At 48.2% G+C, this 24232-nt stretch overlaps 1 protein-coding gene across 19 annotated transcripts in view; it reads left to right on the plus strand.

The window, feature by feature from the left end:
• The window catches only part of Tcf7l2 (transcription factor 7 like 2), a 186505-nt gene that overhangs the window by 60241 nt on the left and 102032 nt on the right, over positions 1-24232 (plus strand). For all 19 annotated transcript variants that reach the window (XM_026389098.2, XM_077799034.1, XM_026389100.2 and 16 more), the window contains one exon: positions 15015-15116. In XM_026389098.2, the coding sequence (XP_026244883.1) occupies positions 15015-15116 (102 nt within the window). The remainder of the gene's footprint in view (positions 1-15014; positions 15117-24232) is intronic.

Consider the following 24232-nt stretch of genomic DNA (forward strand, 5'->3'; position numbering starts at 1 on the left):
AGCCTGGCTTGTCTTTCCTCATTCTGTGAGGACAGGGCCAGCGCCGAGGAAACCCACGGTGTCTTTGGCCTGATCTGGGGGCTGATGTGGTGCCAGATGGCTGACCCTTGTTTTTATGCCTTACAGTGGTAAGCGAGAGGCACCGGGGAGTTCTCCGAATTCCTCTTTCCCAGCTTTTCACCCTTCTCCCAGACCATCTTTCTAACAGATTCTAGAGTTTAGGTTTAAGTCTTATTGGCCTTTCTGAAGGAGGAGGAGGAAAAAAAAAATCAACACTGGCTTGGGAGAAAAGCAGCAGGTTTTCTCCAAGATTTTCGTTTTCTTTTTCATTTTTATTTTGTGCCCATTGCAAAACCTCCTTTAGACGATGATTTCTGGTGTGGTTTCTGGGTAGCCTATGAGCAGATGCTGCCAGGCGTGACCCAGGGCACTGCAGCACCCTGCTCTGTGGGCCAGTGTGTGCCCCCTACTGTGTGATCATGGCCAGCTTCTCTGCTGTGTGCAAACCTACGGGCCAACCTTAAGGGCATTTAAAACACATCTCTAAGGTAGGAACCTGTTGTGGGGGAAGGCAGAACTCAGAACCCTGGGCCGGCCGCTGAGTGGCTGAGCACCTGGGAGGAGCCCAAATGGAGTAACAGGAAAATTCCACTTAACCAGAAGGCTGGGGGCTGAGCGGGCTGGACGAACCCGAGGCTGGTTAAGTAGGAATGTGTTTGGTCACTTTGCTTTACTTAGCCCGAAGTGTTCATTTCCTTTTAAGCACTATACAATGTACCTATCTAGGGATTTACTCTTTGGATGATTTAGAATCTTACAATAACTCAAGGGGTTTTTTATTCTGATGATACTGATTATATTAATAGCAATATAATAGCTAGCTAATAATATAATAGCTAGCATTTACTAAGCACTTACCATATGCCAGGCGCCACGCCAAGCCTTTGATCCTTACAAGGACTCAGAGACGGCTCTTTGTTTATATTCCCATTTTACAGACAAGCAAACCAGTGCTTAAGGAGGTGAGGTCGTTTATCCAAGCTGACCTACCTCTCTGGACTGTTCGTATCTTCTCTGGAAGAACCCAACTCTTTTGGAAGTCAGCACTTGGCCTGTATTAGACCCTCCATAAATGTCTTGTTGAGTGAGTGGAGTCGCGGAGCTTGATGGAAATCAGGTCTGAGCTGGCCCGGAGTGCCCGGGGCCCACAGAACTCAGTGTGCCGCTTTGGGTCCTCCTGGCATTGAATCTCATTAACCCAGAAGGGGCTCAGTGGTCCAAGGAGACTGAGCGAAGAGACCTTGTGGGGCATTTCCTGGGCACACTGGTGCGAACTGTCACTCAGGAATGTGCTGAGGTAGAGATTTCCTGCAGCCGCGTGTGCTTTCCTTGGTGCCCTGTGTCTGTAGAGTGAGCCGGTCCGAGTCCAGAAGCCCTTTCGGTTGGGGTGTTGATGCTCACCTGTGCCTGAGGAGGGATCGGGCTTCACATGCCGTTTTTCTCCAGCAGAGACCTCATTAAATTGACTTCCTCATTCAGGCATTTGGGAAACTTCAGGCAGTTGGAGTTGAATTCTCACGGCAAAGCCCCTTCCAGGGTACAGAAAGACAGGAAGAGGGATCTGTTCAAAATGCCCAAATGAATGGTTTCCAACTTGCCCACTTGCATGTGAACTAGAATGGTGGGTCATTGGGTGCCCCACCTGGCAGCCTCTGATGCTGCGTGTACCTTCACAAATCACACACTTCCCCTTCTCCCTCTTACTCCTTGCAAGGAGGTGGTTTGCTTTCGAACGTAAACCCCGTCAGGCAAGCCTTTTTTTTATTTTAGCCCATACATCCCAGGGCTTAAGTGGTAGTGGGCAGACCCCTGATCCCTGACTGCTGCAGTCTGCAGGGTGTACTGTCACGATCCCCATGTTATCAGCCTCATTTTATAGGCAAGAGTGCAGAGGCACAGAGAAGTGGGGCCATTTGTCCGAGGTCCTAAAAGTGCCAAGCTGCAGATCCTGGATTTGACCCCAATCATTCTTGCCCCTAATGTGTGCTCTTGAGTACTCTACTGTGTCACCAGGGTCAAAATTAGGGAGCTTTCACCTTTATTTTTAACCAATCTGCTCCTTGTAGAACCTTCCTTCTACCAGCTCTGTGAGGGGAGAGAAGGTGGTGACCTGTGGGATTGGCTCAGGCTGGAAGAGCGTCAGGAGCTGGGGTCAGATGGGTAGAGTAAAGAGACCAGCTGGTTCTTGGCCTTTGCCACCCAGGCCTTTCCCGGGATCAGGCCCTGTTCGGGCTGAGTCATCCCCTCTCCTGTAAGCCCAGGCTTCTTTCCACATCTTTCACTACTATCAAAAAATGGAGAGCTGAGATTCTGTCTCCCAAATCCCTGGGAGCTCTAGAAGTGCAGATGGCCAGGTCCTGTGGTCAGGGCTGGTTGGGATTACAAATAAACTGAAGCCTGGGAAACTTTCTTGCTATTAATAGAGCAGGCCTGGGGGGAGGGAGCTACCCAACTTGATGCTGTTGGAATTGATTTTGCCCGTCCGGATGACATACTAATGACTGCGTGGTTAGCTCCAGATCATTACTGTTCCTTCCCGGGCCAAGTTCTAGTAAAGACCAAAACCACAGCAGCAGAGAACAAGTTGGTTTAGAGAGGCGCTGGGGCCTGGGCAAGAGAAGAGAGACTGGTCAGCCGGGGCCCACAGTTGAGAGGAGCAAGGAGGGTCGCACCCTGCACCCGGTTAGTGGTGTGGGCCAGCTCGGTGCCTTCACCCGGCTCTACTCCTTTTTCTGCTTTATTAAGCAGACATTTGAGTTGGTGTCTGCATTTTGATAGGCGGTGTCTTTTTTCTTCCAAAGTCTTGGTTATTTCAGGAAGTTTCTCTTTCAGCCTGTCAGGAGTCGGGGAGTGTGCTGGCCACCATTCTCTCTCTAGGGAGAAAGTCTTGCTTAAAACAGACCTGAGATCTTATCTCCTTAAATCACCCTCTTTGATTATAACATCCATTGTTCTGCTCCTTGCTTCTTGGCCTATATTGTCAGGCTGTGTATACAGTTAAAAAACAACAAAACAGCCCTGTGTTTCCGAAGTATTTCAGAGGAGACTTGGGAAGTGGACAGAACTGTATTTCCTTCCCCAAATGATCTTATTGTGCTCGAAATATCTCCTGCTAGTTTATTAAGGGAAGCTGTGATCTGGGGACAGAGCAGTGTCTCCGCCTGCAGATGTTATGCCACCCCTGGTGTGACTCCCCCCAGATGTATGCCACTCCTGGCGTGACTCCCCCCAGATGTTATGTCACCCCTTGGGGGCAGCCCCATGTCCCAGGGAAGCCCCAAGCCTGTGCTGCCCAGCTCCCTCTGACCTGTCCTGGCCGGTCCCTCTGCCACACTGGGAAGGAATTCGGGGTGTGGACTTCCTTGAGTGACTAGGATTAGGGCAGTGGAGTCTGCAGTCAGACGAGGAGCGGAGCGTGCGGGCAAAGGGGACCATTGTGCGAGGCTGCTCGGGACAGAAAGCCGGCCTTCATCTTTTACTGTGCCTAATGGACAATTGAGACATTCAGCTTACGCCTGAAAGCAAAGTGGGCCGGAATGGTCTAGCAGACCTCCCAGACGAAGCTTGTAGGAGAAGCAAATAGAGACAGGGATTACCAACAGGGGGAACAACTGGGGCAGAGTCCTGGGAGAGAATGTTTATTTCCTTGCTCTCTAGGAGGGATTTGGAAAGAGCCATAATCCTGGGTTAGGAGTAATTTGTTACAGCAAGATGATACTTGAGTGGCAGGCCGCTTCTGGCGGAGGCGGCAAGACGAGTGTTCAGGGGGGTCGTGGGGCCCGCGGAGGTCAGCGGCGCAGAGACCTTCACCCGGGTCGGGGGTTCTTGTCCCCGAGCAAAATTAACCAGAGGCGCTGCTGACCCCTGGGCTTCCCCGGTGCAGCGTGATGAGGCATCTCCACCTGCTTGTCACAGCTAGAGTCTGACAATAAAAATTTGGCCAGGGAGACCTTGCTGGGGCCACTGACCTCTTTCAGATGTGACAAGGGAGAAGAAATAAAAGCAAGATGCAGCTGGGGTCGTGGCTGGAGCTGGAGCTGGACTTGCTCTGGACGTCTTTTGTCTGGGAAGGGGGAACATGGAGTGGGAAGGGGGAGTCCAAGTCTTGAGCGCTCCCAGCCATGGAGATGGGAAGGAATCTGGGAAGTCAGTTGCCTCGTGATTCCTGCGTTGAAAATAACCCTCCTGGGTCGTCAGGACCCCGTTACTTGCAGACTTCGTACCTCTGGAAGGTCACCTGGTGGCTGCGTCCCTACCCACTTCCAAGACAGTCCGGAAGTTTCTGACTTTTAAATCCCCCAAGTAGTTGAAGAAACAGCAGATCGCCACTACCTTCAGCCTCCTCCGAGTTTCTCATTTATTTCATTTGCGTGGTTTATCCTTTGAGGTTGAGTAAGTAGTGAGGAAGTCAGTTGAGAGGCTGCAGGGAAGTGGGTTTTCATGCCCAGTTTTTAGATGGAGGAACTGAGGTGCTGACAGGGGAGGGGACCGTAGGATTTGGGATTCGGAATTGGCTGTGGTTTTATCGACTCAGGGCCGTAGGCCTTCTGTGTGCTGTCGTAACACTTCTAGTCCCTCCTCAGTACCTTGAATCCAGGGGGCACTGAGCTCTTTTCCCTTCCTGAGGTCCTGGAGCTCCCCTGCCTTTGTAGCTATTCCTCCCCGAGATCCAGAACCACGTTTGGAAATTGCTCGTTTCCCATGAAGCCGTGGAGGGCAGTTCTGTGCAGAATAGTGCCTGGGTTTTCTGTGCATCATGACATTCCGGATGGAATTATGTGTACGTGGTGTTCGTCTCCTAAGTGAATGTGGTAACCTTCCGGTGACTTGGTGCCTTCTTTTTTAGAAAAGTCATTTTTAATTGAGATATAATTCAGACCATAAAATTTTTCCAAGTTGATATGTAAATTCAGTGATTTTTTTTTTCAAATATTTATAAGATTGTGCCAATATCACCATTATCTATTCCCAGTACATCTTCATCACCCTGAAAAGAAACCTCATTTCCCAAAAGTGGGCGCTCCCCATCACTTTCCCTCAGGTCCTGGCCATCACTAATTTACTTCTAGGATTTGCTTATTTTAGATATTTTATATAAAAGGAATCATGACCTGATGTTTTCGTCTGCCTTCTTTAAGATAGCAGAGTGAGCCGGGCACGGTGGCACATGCCTATAATCTCAGCTACTCTAGAGGCTCAGGTAGGATGATAGTGAGTTCAAAGCCAGTCTCAGAATTTAGTGAGGCCCTAAGCAACTCAGAGAGATCCTGTCTCTAAATAAAATACAAAAAAAGGGCTGGGATGTGGCTCTGTGGTTAAGCACCCCTGGGTTCAATCCCCAGTACCAAGGGAAAAATAAACAAATAAAAAGATAGCCTAGTGTTTTCAAGGCTCATCCATGATGTAGCTGTGTCAGTATTCCATTCATTTTTTTTAACTGAATAATATTCCATTTTTTAGAAGTGCCATCAGTTAAGACTTGGGCTTTCTTATCCGAGAACACCCCATGTTGATCTAAGCTCTGGGTGGTTCTCATGCTTGCTCCCCAGGCTGCTCTGTGTTCCAGCTCATCTCAGGTTCGTGGATACCTTGCTCTACCTCCAGAGGCCGTAGAGACACCAGTAACAGCCAAAACATTCCAGTTAGATTGACTGCATGGGCCTTTTCATAAGTATGCTGACTGCAATGGTTGATTTTAAAATGAAAGGTTGTAAATTCTTCTCTTCCTTGTCCACCTCTTCATGGGAGACTCCTCTAGTACCTTACAGATGTTCATTGTTTGTCACCAGCTGGGGGTCCTGGGGCATGGGCTTGCGTGGCTCTGTCTGGAGGCTGAAGAGGGTCACTGTTGGCACAAGATGGGAAGCAGGGCTCCTCCTTCTGGTTCTTCTGTGGCTTCATGTCTTCTGACCCCTGGCTTAGGGACTTGGACACCCGGGCCTCTGGGTTGGGCCCAGTCTTGGGACGGCCTGAAGACGCCTAGCTGGCTGCTTTGGTTACCATGCAGTGGAACTGTGAGGCTGGCTTCCTGGCAGCCCCCCTGTTCTTCAGAGAAGGCCCTGTGCACCTCTTTGCCCTGCTCTTGTGATCTCTCTCCTGCTTGGGCACCCATTGTGTGTCCCTCTCAGACTCTTCTGGGTTCACATGGAGTGAGCAGGAACTCTCAGAAAGCTGGTTGATGGAAAAGGTCCATGTAGACACACCCAAGTCCCACGCTCTGGTTCAGAAGCAGCAGTGACTGTGTGTGTGGCTAAGCCACTTTTCTTCTTCTTCTTCTTCTTCACTTTCTTCTGTTTTAAGATGGGTTTGGAGCTAATTGGCTCTGACCACCTCTAAAGGATGTCCCAACAGTCAGTCTAGACGTTGAAAAGAGTCTGAGAAAGTCAGATGGCATCCACACACACTCCATGGACTCATTATGACTGCCCTAGCCCTGGTGGCTGATGGTAATGAGTGGTCCTCAGGGTGGCCTGGCGAGGTGGGGGGTGCAGGGGAAGACACCTCCCACCCGCCAGGTGGGCCCACTCTCAGATATTTTGATGAAGCAGTTTCCGAGTTGATGAGGATAAAAGTCTTGTAAACCAGCCAGCGAGGTTTGGGAGCTGTGGGATCGTGTCATCATTGTGAATTAAATCATTCTTTACACCGTCTCTGCCTCCCTGGTTTGCGTCCCCGTACCATTCATTAGCTTCTTGTCCCATTGACTGTGTCTCAGGTGACTTTCCTAGGCCTTGGCCACCCCTGTGTAGAACATCTGCTTATTAGAAAGTGCCACGGGGGATGCTGACTCCTGTCTAATCCTGGCTGCACTGGGACCCGCTAAGATGTAATGATGTCGCGTGTTATTTGTGAAGAACCCCACCTCGTTCCATGTTAGAATGGCTCCAAATGAGGCTAGGCTTCAGCTCAATAATTAAAGCCTACACCTTGCCTGATGTATACCTCGTCCAGTCACTGCCGACTGCCACCATGGACCTCTGGGCTGTTGTGATGCCGAGTACCCGTTACTGTCCATGCCCCACCTGACAGGAAACAAGGACCTGGGTCGCTTTCCCTCGACTTTACCCTCTCTCAGCGTGAAGTAGCTTGGAGATGTCATCCCCCACTTTTCCATAGAAGTGCAAGGTGGTCCCGTCACCTTCTGAATGTCGCCCTCAGTGCTCTAAGGTTTATTTAAAAAAAAATTTTTTTTCTCTCTCCTCTCCCCCTAACAAGTTTATTTTATTTTTTAAAAATTTTTTAGTGATTGACAGACCTTTATTTTATTCATTTATTTCTATGTGGTGCTGAGAATCGAACCCCGTGCCTCACATCTATCTGCCAGGCAAGTGCTCCACACTGAGCCCAACCCCAGCCCTCCCCCAGCCAGTGGTGGAGACAGTGCCCTCTTTCCTCCCCTAGTTAAGTGCCCTTGGACACACCCACCAGAGGAAGGAGGACTGGGAATTAACAAGTGAATCCTAACAGCCTTCAGGGCGCCCTGGGACCCCCTGTTGGAATGTAACCCTAGAAAAACTCCCTGTCCTTCCTGATCCAGAGAATCACAGCCTTGGGGACAGGAGTTCCCTCTATTTCTCCTTGGCTAGCAAAGCAATAGAACGTCTTTTTCCTTTTTCTCGAAAAAGAAAAAAAGAAAGTACCGCGGGGACCCCTGTGTCAGAGTAGAAAGGGATTTTCAGGTCACGCTCCCCCATTTCCTGCTGAAGGCCTGGGTGCAGAGTGGGGAAGAGATGGCCCAGTGAAGACGCGGAGTAGTGGGCCCAGTTAGTGGAGGTGCTGGGCCTGGAAATAGGTCTCGCCCCCGCACTGTGCTGTCCCAGGACACAGGAATAATTTTTTTTTTTTGTACTAGGGATTGACCCCAGGGATGCTTTGCCACTGAGTTACACCTCAGCCCTGTTTTGTTTTTAATTTTGAGACAGGGCCTCCCTAAGTTGCTGAGGCTGGCCTCCAACTTGTGATCCTCCTGCCTCAGCTTCCTGAGTCACTGGGATGAAAGCCACCACACCTGGCCCACATGGTCATCATTTCAAGAGCAGGAGGGAGGCAGGTCTGGGACCCAGTTTGGCGTGGGAGGAAGGAAGTTCTGTACAGATTGCCCTTCTGTAGCCGTACCTGAGCTTCCCTGACCGGAAGCTAGCTCAGGGCCAGGACTGGGGAATGGTAGGCAGGGTCAAGAACGGCGAATCCCACGTTTTGGTCACTGGATTTTTTTTTTTTGTTTATTAGTGATGGGCTCGTTTGGCTTTGTCTCCTCTTTCCTACTCGTGGCCTCAGTAGCTCTGGTGGAAAAATTTCCTTAGCAGAAAATAATTCATTGTTCTCCCACAGACCAGGGAGGCAGAGATGATAGATGTGGGAGAGGGATATGTACGACCTTGGGGACCCTGCGGGACCTGCCCTTTGCTGTGACTCTAGAGTCACTTTCACAGGAGAAAACCAGGAGAGGTAAGAAGGGGTGGGGGGTGGCCGAACCCTGGGCACAGGGCTGCCTGCCCCTCAGGCAGACTGTGTCCTGCTTCACTGGCCTCAGTTTCTTCCTTGCTGGACGGTTAGTTCTACTTTCTACTCACTGATTTCATAGAGTTGATTGTGAATGTAGGTTCCAACTCGAAGATGCTCTCAAAATATGAAGGGATACTCTCAGGGCCCTTTAGATCCTTATGAAGAAAAAGGCTTATGAGAAAAAGGTTAATATGGTATTTCACTTAAAACGTAGAATGAGAGACCCTGGAGACAGGATGAGGCCATTCAGTTGTTTTACCCAGATACCTGATCCCACCCCACCCCCACCCTGCCACCATATTCTTTTTATAAGGGCAACTTTTCCTGGATTCCTATACATCGTGCTTTCTTTAAGAAGAAAAAAAAAAGTCCAAACAAATAAGCAGCACCTGACCCTTAAGATCATACTGATCCCCACCCCCACCCCTACCCCCATGGTTTTTTGTTCCTGGGTAACCGGTAGTACATACTCTTTTAAGCTAAATCCTAACAACCAGAAATCATATATTCTCTTATCTAAGCTGCAGTCATGCATCATGGGCAAATAAAGCCTTTTAAAATAGAGCCTATCTGGATTTTTCCAAAGAGTGATTTTTCTTCTTTGGAGTATATTTTCACCTAGGACAAGGCAGCCTGGTTTCTGGTACCTTCTGCATCTGCAGGGAGGTTGGTCAGATAGATTTTGTGATGATGCCCCTGAGGATCCTGCAGGACCCTGAAAGGACTTTTGCAATAGTGCCACATAGTTTCAGCATTTAGTATATTTGATCAGCACTAACTTTTGGAAAGAGAGTAGAACAGAATATTAAATCAACCACAATTCCTTAACCTATTGTGAATAAGTTGAGTTTTTCCTGATCCCTGAGAGCAAAACTACTTGTTTATAAGGAGATGGGCTGGATTTTCTGTGTCCTATTTCTGAGAAATGAAGTTGGTTCAGAAAGACACGGGCCTGTTCCCTACAGTCTGTGAGTGTGCTGTCTCTTGGGTGCTCCTCCCATCAGAGGTGCCAACAGTGTGTGACTGCTCTTGGGTTGGGTACTTGAGCACACTGTTTCCTTACTTTTTCCTCGCTGCAGTGAGTGGCTTCTTCTTGTGCCCTGTGTTAGGTGCGGTGGAGTGATGTGAAAAGCGGGATCTAGTTCTTCCCTCTGTGCCGGGTATTTGAACCAGAGTTGGTGTGAGTGGCCCTCAGTGAAGCAGGAACAAGCCAAGGACTGGACGTGGTGGGCCATGGCTAGGTGTATAGGCAGAGGCTTGACTTCCCCTGTTATTAGAAATGAAGCAACTTTCTGGCACTAGTGCGTTAGGAAGACTCAGTGGTGGAAATCCATCGTGAGGATGCATCCAAGTAATTTGATTTCCTGTAAAATGAATTTTCCTAGGAAAAAGCACCCTGGTCAGAAACAGCTGGTGGAAGAGACACTGATGTTTGTCCTTGGCAGGCTAGGAGCTCACTGTCCCTGGCTGGGAGGCCGCCTGGAGGACCTGGTTTTCTGGAAGAGACCAGCTCTACCTGCATCGAACAGTCTGTCCAGACCCCATGCCGTCCCTCTCCCCACCTTGAACTCTGCTTGCCTTTGGCCGCCAGCCCTTGGCCGATGCCCTCTGTGGGTGGCTGACTTTAACTCAGCCTGTCGGAGAGTTCTGGAGGGAGGTGCTTCTGAGCCTAGACAGTTGGTCCCACAGCTCTGGGATTGCTTCCCCCGAGGCTTGAGGAAGTCCGGTTTGCCATTGTTTTGGGGTGATCTGATGTCATGTCACCACTGTCCCCTGGGAAAGTGGGTGAGAGCTGTTGAACACGTGAACCTTTCCAGTCAGAATTGCTCAGGGGTTTCTAAAACTTCCATTTTGGAAAGGAGGGGTAGTTATTTCGGTGAGATTGTGGTCTAGTGGTTAGACCTTGTGACTGGGAGTCTCGGCCAGAGGGCTTGGAATCTTCCAGGCTATTCCCCCAAACCTTTTTGCCAGGGGTGGTTGAGTCCAAAAAGTTGCTTTCAGGCCGTTGAACCCACTTTCCTACTCACTTGGGTTCGGCTGTCTGAACGGAAGGCCCAGTGAGGGCCGCCGCTTCTCTGGCAGGACTCTTTCTCTAAGCCAGGGATGGCCAGCTCACAGGCCACAGCTGGCTGGCCACCTGTTTTTGCATGGCCTGCGAGGGAAGAGCGATTTTTTATTACTTTAAAAATGGTTGAAGAAATCAAGTGAGGCATAGTAATTCAGATTTCAGTGTCCTTAAGTACGTAGATTGGAGCGTAGCCACCACACATCGCACCCAGGCCTTGCCTGGGGGTGCATGTGAGTTACCAGTGGCAGAGCCTAGTGGTCATGGCAGAGGTGGCGTGGACCTCAAAACCCAAGATACGGACTATCGGCGCTTCACAGGAGAAGTGTGCCAGCCCTGCCCTGAGCAAACACAGGGCTGTCCCCACTGGCCTGTCCATCTGTGGAACGGAGTGACTGAAAGGGTAGTGCCGGGAAGCCTTGCTGATGTTCAATCAAGTTTCCCGGCAGCCTTGTCATTGTCATTGCCACCGCCATCCGTGTTCTTTGAGTTCTTCTGTTTGTTTAGAGAAGAAATTTGCACGAAAGCCTGAAACCCTCAGTAGCACCCGCAGGTGGCAGGTTCCAGGAATAGAGGATTCCAAAGGACACAGGTGCCGTGTGGGGACAGGCTGGGTCAGGCAGCCGGAGTAGGCGCTGACCGCTGCTAACCTGTCCCCCCCCCCCCCCCCAGCCTCCATTCTGAAGGCCAGCCTCCTTCGCCTTCACTTTCCCTTTTCGGGGGGGGGGTGGCGGGGAGGTGGCAGGGAAGAAATCAGACGCTCACCTTTTTCTTTTGCTGACAATTTAACAGGCTTTCCCACCACTTTGACTCTTGTCAGGCCCTGGGTGTTGTATATATTTGGAGACTTTGCCCACAGGTCCAGAGCTTAACTTAAGCTCCCTGAGACATATCATAAAATATGATTTGGGGGAAAGCCCTAATGGGCTATGATCAGAACATGATTATTAAACAAAGGATGAAATGCTTAAGCCAGGATGGCCTTTAAAAAAAAAAAAAAAGAAATGAAAGCCGAGCAGACTCCATTTCAACAGTTTTCAATGTCAGAATTCCCACAGCCCCGTTTGATTGCCGTTTGTTGAAAAGCTTAATGTTTTTGTAGGCAATTCATAATTTCCACGTTGAGCGGCCTAAGAGAAAGAGTGCTGGAGCCCGGTGTTGTTTTTATAGTGGGATGGTGGGAACTTTTTTTTTTCTTTTCTTTTTTTTAAAAAAACTTTCCCAAAAGGATGTAAAACTGAAGCCAAGCTGTGGGGGAAATGTAGCATAACGTTCCAGTCCTTTTGTAAATCTGAGATGCCTCCTCCTCCAGGTCTTCCTCTAGGACCCAACAGAATAGAATTTCCTGCTGTTTAATGTCTCCAGGAAGGAAGAGATTTTCCTCTAGGCTGTAATCGTACCTAATTTCCTTTTTCTTCCCTTTATTTATTTATTTTCCCCATTAATAAGGACCAATTGTAGAAGATGAAGGAAACTGGGGAACCCATTCCTTTTGGAGGAGGTTAATAACAACTTCCTTTAAAGACTCCTGTTGTACCCCTTACTTCCCCAAAAGGAGCATTGTCAGCCCGAATGCCAGTTAAGAGTCAAGGGAAGATCAGGGATTTGTGGGTGCCCAGCTGTTCTGTGGCATCAAATTGCACCGGGTAGGAGAGTTTGGGGCTGTCATTGTGGAGTCCCTGCAAGTCGGCGGGACCAGGGCTGTCTTCCTGCACCATCTGGATTCGGTTAGCTCTCTCTGGGCAGCAGGGCCGAGTCTCATTTCCTCCAACCAGTAATGTTATATAGGCAGTGATCCTGGGCTGCCCTAACATAATTGAAAATTATGTGTGTTGTAGGCTCAGAGCGCTGAAATGCAGGCTCATAAAAATATGTGGTGCAGGTAGCCTATGGAGATTGGATGTGGCACACAATGAAGCTTTTATGTAAAATAAGAATTGTAAGTCTCCGCGTTAATATTGCATTATGGGCATGACAGTTCCTGGGTGGGGTCTTTGGGGCAGGTCTGTCACCTAAACCAAGCCTGAATTTCCTGATTCTATGGAGCCCGTATTAGAATGCAATCTAATCAGTTTTGCAGATGGCAGACCCTGAAACTTGTCCACCCACTTCACCTTCTCTGTGGAGAGAAGCAGGAGGTGGGTGCAGGTGGGTCCGCCCAGCTTTGCATTTGGGCTCACGGGCTTTTGTGAGACGGAGAGGTGAGTGTTGGCGGGTGTCCATTTTGGTTGGCCTCAAGGAAATGACTCTATTGAGTGGTTTTGACCAGTGCAGCCTGTGTGTTTATGTGGCAAGTGAGAATGGGAAGCAGTGGGGGTGAGACAGGGCACAGCAGATTCCCAGAGCCCTCTGGCTCGGGTTTAGGCTGAAGGACCTCGGGAACGTTTGCTTCAGTGGCTCTCTCCTCAGGCGATACTGGTCCCAAAGACGCTGGTATGTGGAAATGGTTGGACTGTAAGGACAAGTGGGAGGGTCCTGCTGGGATTCACTGTCTGGGGGACTGGAATCCGACAGTCAGTGTTCAGGGCAGACGCCCACCCGCTCTGCCATCACAGACCAACATTAGAGACCTGTACCAGGGATTCAGTGCAAGGTCCGGGGTCATGTTACACACAGAGCCAGGTTCCTCCACAGCCGAGCCTTCTCAGTAGAAGTTGTAGAAGATGCAGTTATCCTGTGTAGGTGTCAGCAGGATAAATCAACTGCATTTATGCAGGTGGCTCAAGTCTAGGATCTTCAGCACCAAGGATTACTGGGTTCGGTTTTCCTTTGCCCCACAGTTGTATCTCTGAGGAGTCTTGGATTGGCTTGTGGATCATTTTTACCCTTCTCTCTCTCATGAGGTTTGTGCAGTCCCTTCTTGCTGGACTGTTCTCTGCTGTTCCTTTTCTTATCAAGGTTCGTTCTGGGCAGCCTTCCTATGTCTCTTCTCAGAAATTCTGCCATCCCTCTGGGTGATAATGGAGCAGCTTCCCAGTGATCTGCCTTGACTTACCCATGAGCTGTGGCTCCCTCAGGCAGGGTAAGCTCCCTGGGGCAGGTGTCTTTGTTGCCCCATAATGCCTAGATAAAGGCTGGATTGAACACCAGTCACCAGTGTCATGGAATAAAAGTTGCTGGGTTGGGCTGGGGATGTGGCTCAAGCAGTAGCGCGTTTGCCTGGCATGCGCGGGGCGTTGGGTTCCATCCTCAGCACCACATACAAACAAAGATGTTGTGTCTGCCGAAAACTGAAAAATAAGTATTAAAAAATTCTCATTCTCTCTCCCTCTCTCTCCTCTTTAAAAAAAAAAAAAAAAGTTGCCTGGCAGTGAATATTTTAAAAAGCTCCTTATTTTGCTTTGGGTCTGTGAAGAGTTAAAGGTGGCTCATTATATGCTCTCCTAAGTATTATCTGACACATTGGCCAGTTGGCCTTTGAACCCTTAGAGGCTGATGCCAATGTCCTTATAAGCATCATGTCTAGGTTTCCTTGGGTTGCCTGACGTTCTCCTGAGTGAAACTCTTGAGATCGACAAGTCAAGTGCCTGGGAGTTACTTAAACACGTGCTAAGTATCTCTGGGACTGGGCAGGCACCTCCCTTCTGTTTCCCTTACTGTAAAACAAGTCCAGAATGGAGTCAGTTGATCACTCAGGTCATCCTGACAGCTGATGTGTGACTTTGGACAGAAATGGTTTGCTTGTGCAGTATATTTATCCATTTCATAGTTCAGAAAAAGGCAGGGAGGGCCATAATGGGCTCATCCCTTTCTTTTTCTCTCTGGTGAACCTGTGCCTGTTTAAGCAGTCAGTTGAAATGGGCATGTAAATTACATTGTTCTCTGGGTGTGAATCTGTTGCCGGGAAATATTGTTTGTCTTACAAGCTTTTGGATTGGTTGAGGAACTCTGTGTCACTCTTGGGTAAGCAGCTTCTAGGACAGGAAGGACGGTTGTACCTATGTGCTCAGCTTTTCTTTAAATTGAAGGATGGGGGCCTTTGAATGATGAAGGTCACTGAAAGAATGGATTTGGAATTGAAATGTCCTAGGACATTTCTGGCTTGAGATTTGCTTTTTTCTTCTGGGATAACTCTGGGTTCCTTCCTTTCTTTCCTCTTCCCCTCACCAGCCCCCCAATTAAGGTGGTATCAGTGGACCCATTTTATCCAAAGCCACCGGGTAGTTTGACTGCAAAGATAAACTCCAGTTGCTTATAGCGTTCGTGATCAGTATTTGAGCGTTGAGCTCCAGGGAAGACCTTTCTGATACTGCATGCTTTTTCTTTTGTTGTAATTTGCATGTGTTTAAAAGTTTCTCAGTTTCTGTCCTATGGAAGAACAGCCATTGCTCGCCTGAGCTGTTTTGCATTTCTTTGTTTTAATTCATGGTTTCTGGTTTTCCAGTATCTCCAGATGAAATGGCCACTGCTTGATGTCCAGGCAGGGAGCCTTCAGAGCAGACAGGCCCTCAAGGACGCCCGCTCACCGTCACCAGCACACATCGTTGTAAGTAATCCCCCAAAGACAGTTGCCTCCGTTGGGGGACAAAGACGAAAAGTCTCTTTTGGTGGTAACAGGCCTTGTTTGTCAGTTCTTTCTTTAATATATATTTTTTTAATGGCTATGGTTTAAATTTATGAAGTACTTAGTTTTGCTGATGGCTCTTATTGATCGTATCCTACCTGAAAATTTCCCAAGTCCTTTTCATGCCCTTTTCTCCACGTATTGAGTTAGGATAGTCTCGTGGGCTCCAGTTAGTAGGACACAGTCACCACGGTTGGGGAAACTGGAAATGGCATCAGCAGTCTAAAGGCAGGCCAGTGCGGGAGGCAAGGTAGGTACGAGGGCATCAGGATAGGTACCGTGGGCCTGAGGCTCTCCAATCGCAGTGCCCCACGATTTATCTTAACATTTGTTGAAAAGTAACATTCTGTACTAGCATTAGGAAATTTCAGCTGTCTGGCTGATGGTGACCCCAGAGCAGGAATGAACTTAGGCTAAAATTAAATTTAATTCATGGCTTGGAAAGCGTGTGGGTTTGACATGGAGAACATTTGTTTTTAGTACTAAGAGACTACAACATACAGTGTGTGTCTACATGTATTTTTAATGCACTTTCTTAGAATTTTGTAGGCTCTGAAAGTTTGTAAATTAACCTCTTGAGAAGATAGTGCAGCCTTATTAGAATATTTATTCCCTTCTATGTATTTATATCATGAGCTGGACTTCAGACTTTTGAAATGATTAATGAAAGACATATTTTCGTAATGAATCCACGACAGGTAGAGTTAGGCAAATCGTGAAACAATTCATGTATTTTTTATTAAAGCATTGCAAAATGTTACTATATTCTGCCTCTCTATTTCTTGTAATTTCTAAAAATTGCAAAATAATTTTCTTGAGTCGTAGAATCTTGCCATGCATTGTGTCAAATTGCAGGCCAGCTGCCTCCTTATTTTGTGGCTTGCTGTGCTGGAGTATATCTTATTTAATTAGTTATACCTCTGTGGTGTGGGTGTCCATCACAACCATTTTTTTTAAACTGCATGTTGAGTCATGATTAGTGAGAACGTCAGCTCCTCATGCAGGAAGAAGGATGACGTTTGCCAGATTCTTCCTTCTCCCTCCAACAGTGATGGATGCTCCTAGAATGTCCAGATTTCAGGGCTAGAGGAGACTTCGGATCCTTCTAGGCACTGCCTGACCTTAGAAGAGGAAACTGAGGCCAGAGATGCCTTAAGTGAACTGCCCAACGTCACACACGGAGTTAGGAGCAGAGCGAGAACCAGATCCAGTTCTCTGCTCCCTTGGCTGGGCTTTGTGGCATATTCCCTTCAGGGAGGGGGAAAAGTCAGTCTCCGTGGCTGGCCCTGTTGCACTTACTCTAAGTTGGATCATCAGCAGGGACAGTGACAGAGGGGTAAAGAAGTCAATGGCTTGGGGTACTGGTGCAGGTTTCTCCTGGAAAATGGAATACCATGTCTTAAGGGAAAAAAAAAAAAAAAGAATTAAGGTACAGAGATTTCAAAGTGTGACCGTCCTAGAGTCTTCGAGGCGGGGCGAGGAAGCCTGCCCATTCCCCTTCTCCTGCCTCCCTGGGCTTCCGGGTGTGGTACCAGGCTGTGGAATTTATTTCTCTGAAATGCTCACTGGAACTTTCCCACCTATTTCAACTTTAGAGAAATGATTTTATCTCTATAATCTCTCTGGGGCCTTTGTGTCTTTGAGTGTGCAAAGGAGATTCAGGTCTTCGGAGTGGTTTCAGAGTGGACGCAGCCCCTTGTGTTTGTGTCGCAGGTCTATGGGAAGCTCCTGTGGTGGGCAGCCCACTGTGCGAGAGTGGGGGTGGTCTGCTTGGAGAGGGCTGGTGGCCCCCGGTCTCCCCCAGTCCCACCACAGTGGTTGCAGCCTAGGTCCTCAGAGCCTTGTTTTCTCACGTGGAAATTAACGATCTGGACAAGATGGTAGGACATTTTTTCCAGAGCTAATGTAGATTTTGGCAAGGGGAGCAGAGTGGGGACTCAGGTGCCCTTTTCCTCTGCTGTTTAACGCAGGGCACATTTACCATAGCCACCACTTTGGAGCGCACATCACCTTTGAGATGGGGGCCTTTGTCCAAAGGAGCCACAGCTGGCAGCAGGTACAGGATCTTGCATGATTCCTGCTGTGCCCTTGGGGACTTGAGGACCAGCCATTGTGTAGGGGAATGCATTGATGTAGGATGGTCTACTCTGGGACCTGGGGAGAGGAGAAAAGCCATAAGTTTGGACAAAAGAAGACGATTTGTGAGATTGTAATGCTTGTTATGACAGTGGAAGGTGACTGTGGCCCCAAGAGTGACCCCTGTTCTCTGTTTGTGCAATCTTCACCCGACAACGGAGGACTAGAAGAGGGAGTTTTAGGCAAGGAGAGTTAGAGGGAGATGGGAAAGCAGGGTGCACAAGAGACTGGGGGTGTTGACCTCCTCATCTCTCTGCTTACCTGTAATTTTTGGGATTGGGGAATCCATTTTCCTGGGGACCACATGATTATGTAATTACTTTTTCTCTGGACATAGGGGAGGGGGTCATTAGAGTACCTGGGCAGGTACAGAATGTCTGTCTGTGAAGGGATCTCTCTGAAGCACGGCTTCTGCCGCAGTGGAGTCTTGGTGGAGTTTCAGGTGTGGTTCAGGTTGAGGTTCAGCCATGATTGGCTAAGTTTTCTCCAGACACACAGGGCTCTTCCTCACTTGTTGGGTTCTATTCTGTTAAGCAGAATGTTGTCACATCACAGTGTTTTGCCAGAGTTGTTTCAAAATAATCATCTAAGGGTTGCTTCCTAATTTCTATGAAATTTGGATTTATTGTAACTTTTGAGCCAAGTTGTTTCATAATTATTTCCAATGTTTCTTTTTGAAAATAAGGAAGTGTTCAGGGTTTGTTAGTAATCATTACAGGCTAACAGCTCTCACAGATTGCTAACAAAATGACTCTCTCCAGCACCTGGTATAGGGCAGAATCCTCATGGGAATTCAGAACATTTTGTTGGAATATTTTAATCTGATTGGATTTTTTTCCATGTGATACGTGGGCCACCACATTGTAAAAAAATGATATGTTCAATAAATGTTTTCAACAAGTGCAGTTTGCTTGTTTAGCCGACATGGGGATGTGCCCCAGGACCTTGCATGTGCTAGGCAAGTACCTTACCACTTGAGCTGCATCCCCAGCCCCATCAACAGTGTTTAAGAAACAAACTCCACGGATTTTAGTTCCTGCAGCTGAAGTGGCATCCTGGTTGTCCATAATCTGGCGATTGCTGATCTGTGTTCAGGGGAGAGAGGAAATCATTCCCTGGGGATGGATGATGTCTTGATTGGCTGGCTAAGAAAAGAGCATTTACATCACTTTCCAGATCCCTCTTCTCAAGGGGCTGGGGTTGTGGCTCAGAGGTAGAGCACTTTCCTACCATGCGTGAGGCACTGGGTTCCATCCTCAGCACCATTTAAAAAAAAAAAATAAAGATATTGTGTCCACCAAATCCCTCTTCTTGCCCTATCCCATTTTCTACTTCATATAACTAGCCCATTTCTTTGTGGTATTTCAAAACTTGTGTTTTCAATTCTTGACCCATTTGCTTCTCACTCACTGAGGGCCAGGCCTGGCTTGTGCTGAGTGGTGGTGGGAACCTGGGCTGACCCACCTCCAGCGGCTGGGAAGCTGCGGGCTAGGAGCTGCTCCCTGGGTACCACCTCTGGTGTCTTTGCTGTACAAAGACTTTTCATTTAACTTCCTTTGTACTTGGCAAAAAAAAGATTCTGGACCAAAAATGGTGGTATTTTGGAATAGTATATATCTTACAAACCAGCAAAAGGCTTCAAAAGTTTTTACAATTTATCTTGGGGGTTTCCTTTTGAAGTCGATGTGAAATTTCACCTTGGGGTGGATTTCTAGAATTTCTGTCTCGGGCGTTTTGTTGTGTAATGAGCATCGAAGTGTGGGATAGGAGAGCAGACCGAATCCTGAGGAAGATAGCCGCAGACAGCGATGGTGCAAGTTTTTTGTTGTTATTGCTTAAATGCTGAACGCCAGGGGAAGGCTCTTAGGAAACGCAGCTTGCTGAATAGGACCCGGGATGGGGCTCCACCGCCTGCTGAGCGTTTTCAAGTAAGCTCAGGGCAGGAGGAACCTCTCATTTTTGTTTCTGAAGAGTTAGATGCATGCAGTGCTGCCCCACTGGATGCTTGTGTGGACCTGGTATGTGCCGGTGGCTCTGCTTTAGGGCTGGCGAAGCCAGGGCAGCCCCTCCTGGAGTGGGAGGTGCTGTGCCAGGTGCCATGAAGGAGTAGAGAGGGCTGTCCAGGGTGACCAGGGAGACTTGATTGTGACCGGGATGTTCGTGGGGATTTTGTGCCTTGGTGGCCACATGAGAAAGGGATGTTTCAGAGAGGGTGGTTGGTGGGTCTTCTGGTGTTCTACGGCGGAGTGGGCTAATGAGGATTGACAAGAACTAATTGTATATTTCAAAACAGTTTTCAAAAACAGGGTTGTGAATGTTCCCCACACAAATAGAGGATGAACATTTGAGATGATGGATATGCTGTTCCCCTTATCTCATCACCGCACATTGTATACTTGTGTTGAAATGTCACGCTGTACAACTCACATATAGATAATTATTATGTGTCAACTAAAAGTTAAAAACAGAAGTCAGAAATGGTTGAAGTTGTTGAAGTTGGCCAGAGATGGGGTAAGAGCTGAAGACTGTTCCAGGCCAAATGAAAAATGCACGTGAAGGTCCTAAAGGAAAGAGTTGGCTTAGTGACGAGCAGTGTCAGGTGGGATGGCCAGGGTGGGTGGAGTGGGAGAGTGGGTGGAGGTGCGATATGGCAAGGACCTGGCACCTGATCCTAACCACTGGGGAGTCATGGCGGGGTTTGGCTGTCAAATCTGCCTTAGTGGCTGTGTTGAGCTCCTGGCGGGGTGAGGGGGAGGCGAAGGTGAGCACATTGGGGACCATCAGCAGAACCCATGGGTGCTTTAGGTGTTGGCACTGAGGGAGCAAGCCAGGTGATGGGAGCCTGCCATTGCCCAAGGGGGAATGCTGGAGGAGGAGTAGATTTGTGATATTTGCATGGATCGATTATAGGTTCATTCATGGATCCTGCAAATAGTGATTCCTTATGGTGTGCAAAACCCCTCCTGGACATTGAGGGAAAGTGAAGTCAATGACAGGCAGTAATCCCAATGGTAGTGCAGGGGCCTGTGACATTTCCTCCAAGGCAGGCATTGTTCTGGGGGCTTCATGGATGTTGCATTATTGCCACTCTGCAGAGGAGGAGCTGGGAACAGTGGGGTTCAGCCTGATGGCTCCTGAGCACTGCACCCCCCCCATCACCCACCGCCATGATGGCTGGTAGACAAGTAGGTGGAAGTCTAGAGCCATGTGTGTGTGGCGTGCCCTGTGCTGCCAGCGGGTCTTCGGAGGGAGTCTCCACCCACCCAGGCCCCGCATGGCTCAAGAAGACTGGTAGCTTCTGGGATATTCCCAAGACTGGCTGGGATTTGGTTTCTGGGTGGTAGGTGTTGTGACTCTACAGATGGCTCAGGGACACACTGTGGGAACGCGGAGTGTCGTCCTCGGTGAGGGGCAGGGCTTGAGAGTGTGAACCTATACTGGACGTCCTAAATGCCGTGCGTGCGTGCATGGCCTGTCTCCATCCCCACTGCCACATACATATGAACTCTCCTTGTTTTTATATATTTCTTTATTTTTTAAGAATTCATTTCTCCGTGACTCAGGCGGACTTTCTCGGCGTGTGTTTCCTGGTGGCAGCTGAGTCAGAACTTTCTCACTTCACGGACAGGGCTGTGGCGGGGTTGTCTGTTTTGTTTAAGGACATAAAGCCAGCCTGTGAGCACTGTGAAAATATTATTACTGTTGTAAGTAGAGCTAGTTGTCCTAATATGGAGAGTCAGTCAACCAGGTTGAGTTTTTTTGGGGTGGGGGTGGGGAGAGGAGAAAGTGATGATGGAATCATTGTGTAATGTAAACCCCAAAGTGGACTCTAGATCATTGTGGGGTCCAGGGTCAGTGGTCCAAAGTGTCCTGTCCCCTCAGTAGCTCTGTTCTGGCGAGGAACACTGGGGTTCTTGAGGTCTGAGCTCCTGGGGTGGTGGCAGGACCTTGTCAAGAAGGACTGTCACCTTGGCTGTGTCCCCTCTTGATCCAGACCCACATCTGCAGGGCCTTAAAGCCCCACACCCTCTCTTTTCCCTGCATCCCTACTGTGTCCCGTCACTCTTGGGCAGTTGACCTGACGTCATCCTGGCTGTTCTTGGACCCTTCCAGAACAGGGGAGCCTGTCTCTGTGGAGACCACTGCGGGTCGCCATGTGGACCGCTGGAGTTGTGCCTTTGTAGTGAGCGGAGATGGCGCTCCTGGAAGTGTGCGCTGGTGGGTTGGTGTTCTCTTCCCCCTTTCTGTGTTCCCCCTACATGTCTGGACTGTTTGAAGCTGGCTATTGTACACCCACCCCCCATCACCAAGTTGTCTGCAGAGAGTCATCCTCGATTGTAATACCTGAAACTAGCTCAGCAGTGGAATAGCAGGTTTTTTGATTAAGACAGTCTACCTCTAAGGTTGGTGAAACTAATTTTTAAATCAACATGGTGTTCTTCATTCATAAACTTTGTTCATTGTAGACAGTTTGGAAAACAGCCCATAATCTCACTACTCAGATTACATTAGGAATAATTTGGTAAATCTCCTTCTAGGCCTTTTCCTTTGAATATATTAATATTTATTTGTTTTTAACAAACTTGAGCTCATAATTGTGCTCAATATTTCTAGTCTTGTATTCATTTAAAATGAAAATCGCGGTAGTTAATAAGCACTTCCCCGAGTCATTAAAATTCTTAAGGCTCTTTAATGACCACTAACAGTCCATAATATGATTACACCCCAATTTACTTAATCAATGCCATATTGTTGGCCTTTAGATTATCTGCCTTTGTTGCTGTTCTGAATAATCCTGTGCTGATCATATCTTTGTGCATAAATCTTTCTCTCCCTCTTGCCTTTTGTTATTCTCTTGGGATAGCTTCTCAGGAAGAAAGGTGAAGAACAGAGTCGGATTTTTTTTTTTTTTTTAAATACACAGTCACAAACTATTTCCGGAAAGTTCACCCCCATGGTACTAGGGATTGTTCATTCACCAGTGAACTATACCTGCAGTCCTTTTTATTTTTAATTTTGCAAAGGGCCTCACTAAGTTGCTGAGGTTGGCCTCTAACTTGTGATCTTCCTGCCTCAGTTTCCCCAGCCTCTGGGATTACAGGTGTGGTCTCCACGCCTGCCTCTTCCTGCTGAAATGTTTCCATTTTTATAACTGTCGGTAGTATGCGAGATTTACCATGATTGGAATAATCTTAACAAAAGAAAGTGAATTTCTGGAGCATTAACAAGAGAAAAAGATCAAACTTCCCTGGAGAGGTGAGCCCTTAATTCTACTTTGCCCCAACCCATTGCCCCCCAGCTGATCTGGTCAGCCTCCCCAGGCCTTTCACCTGCAAGGTAGGCAAACAAAATGCTTGTTTCCTCAATGATTAGCAGGTTTTAAAGTCGGCTGATGTATTGCTGTTTCACAGAATTAACCATATTCAGTTTAGGTAATTCATAGCACAGCAGCGTGCTTTGGATGTACCCTAGACCCTGAATGTACTCAGTACTTCTAGGGTTATTTTAGACACTGAGTGTACCCTTTGTTTAAAAACTGCAAATAATTTCAGATAAAAGTTTTTTTCAGATAAAATATTTTTTTCTTATTGTGTGTGAGCGAGGTCAGGAATGTGACCCGGATTAGGCGTCCGGGGCAGAGTGCCCACCATGCAGAGAGCCACTGGCTCCTTCCTGTGTTGAAGAAGAGACCTCAGCTTCACATCAGCCTCTCTCCACCCTTTCCTGGTGCTTGTCCTGTGTGCCCCTGGGAGTCACCGAGGTTTGTTTCACTGAGTGTTTAATGAGATGCTGGCCAGGAGGGATCTCGCCTCACGGAGCCCGGGTGGGGCCCAGCCGAGGAGTCTCCACCTCTGGTTTGCAGCCCTTCCTTTCCCAGAGGAGGAGCAGCCTCCCTGCAGTCTTTGCAGCTGAGCGACAATGTTGGAACCCACTTTGGAAAGTTGTTTGAGTTTCAGCACCTGCTCTGTTTACCAGGCGTGGGAGCCTGGTTTAAATTAACATGGATCTACTTAGAGCTAAACTCATGGTTTCCACTGTGTTTATCTTTCCAGTAAATAAAACAAAAGTGTTCCTTCTGTCCTGCTTGTTGTTTCTTGTCTTGCCTATTAGCTGGGTTTGGGGCTCACTTGTTTCTCCAACCCGAGTGGAAGTTTCTGGAAGCCAAGGAGCCCCAGTTGATGTCTCTGCATCTGTGCCCACCCCCCCCCCCCCATTTGTGGCAAGGGACTGGAGCTGACTTTGTTTGGAACGAGTGTGACTCCATGATGACCGTATTGTGCTGTCACTCAGCTTCATCAACGTGAGGCTGTGGACACGTGTTGGTCCCCTTCTTGCTGTGGTAGAGTGTTTTGGAGAAGCTTGATTTGGGGTTATGACATTGGGCATGGTTTGCCAATAACCTGATAATCCGCCTTATCCATTCCAGCTCACTGCCCAGCATGTCCAGGGCAGCAGTGCTGTGTTGTGTGGAGGTGGTCACAGAGACTCTGGGGAGGCCGCTGTAGCCTGGTCTTTGGGACTTCTGGGATGAGACCTCTGGAGTCTTTGTTTTTTGTACTGAGGATTGAACTCAGGGGCACGTAACCACTGAGCCACATCCCCAGCCCTTTTTAATATTTTACTTACAGACAGGCCTTGCTAAGTTGCTGAGGTTGGCTTTGAACTCATAATCCTCCTGCCTCAGCCTCCTAAGATCTCTGGACTCTTTTTTTTAGAGAGGGTACTCAATGGGAAATTCAGAACTTGGTTATTGATTATGGGAAATGGCTATATTTAACCAATGTAGTAGGGTTTATAGAATTATTTTGTATTTGCCTTCTCAATGGCTTGAAGGTCAGATTCTCATTTCTTTTAATAAGTTAATATAGAAGGTGAAAACTACTGGATTTTAGGCTTGTTCC

The sequence above is a fragment of the Urocitellus parryii genome, chromosome 5 (assembly GCF_045843805.1).
Source record: "Urocitellus parryii isolate mUroPar1 chromosome 5, mUroPar1.hap1, whole genome shotgun sequence".
Classification (NCBI taxonomy): Eukaryota; Metazoa; Chordata; class Mammalia; order Rodentia; family Sciuridae; genus Urocitellus; species Urocitellus parryii.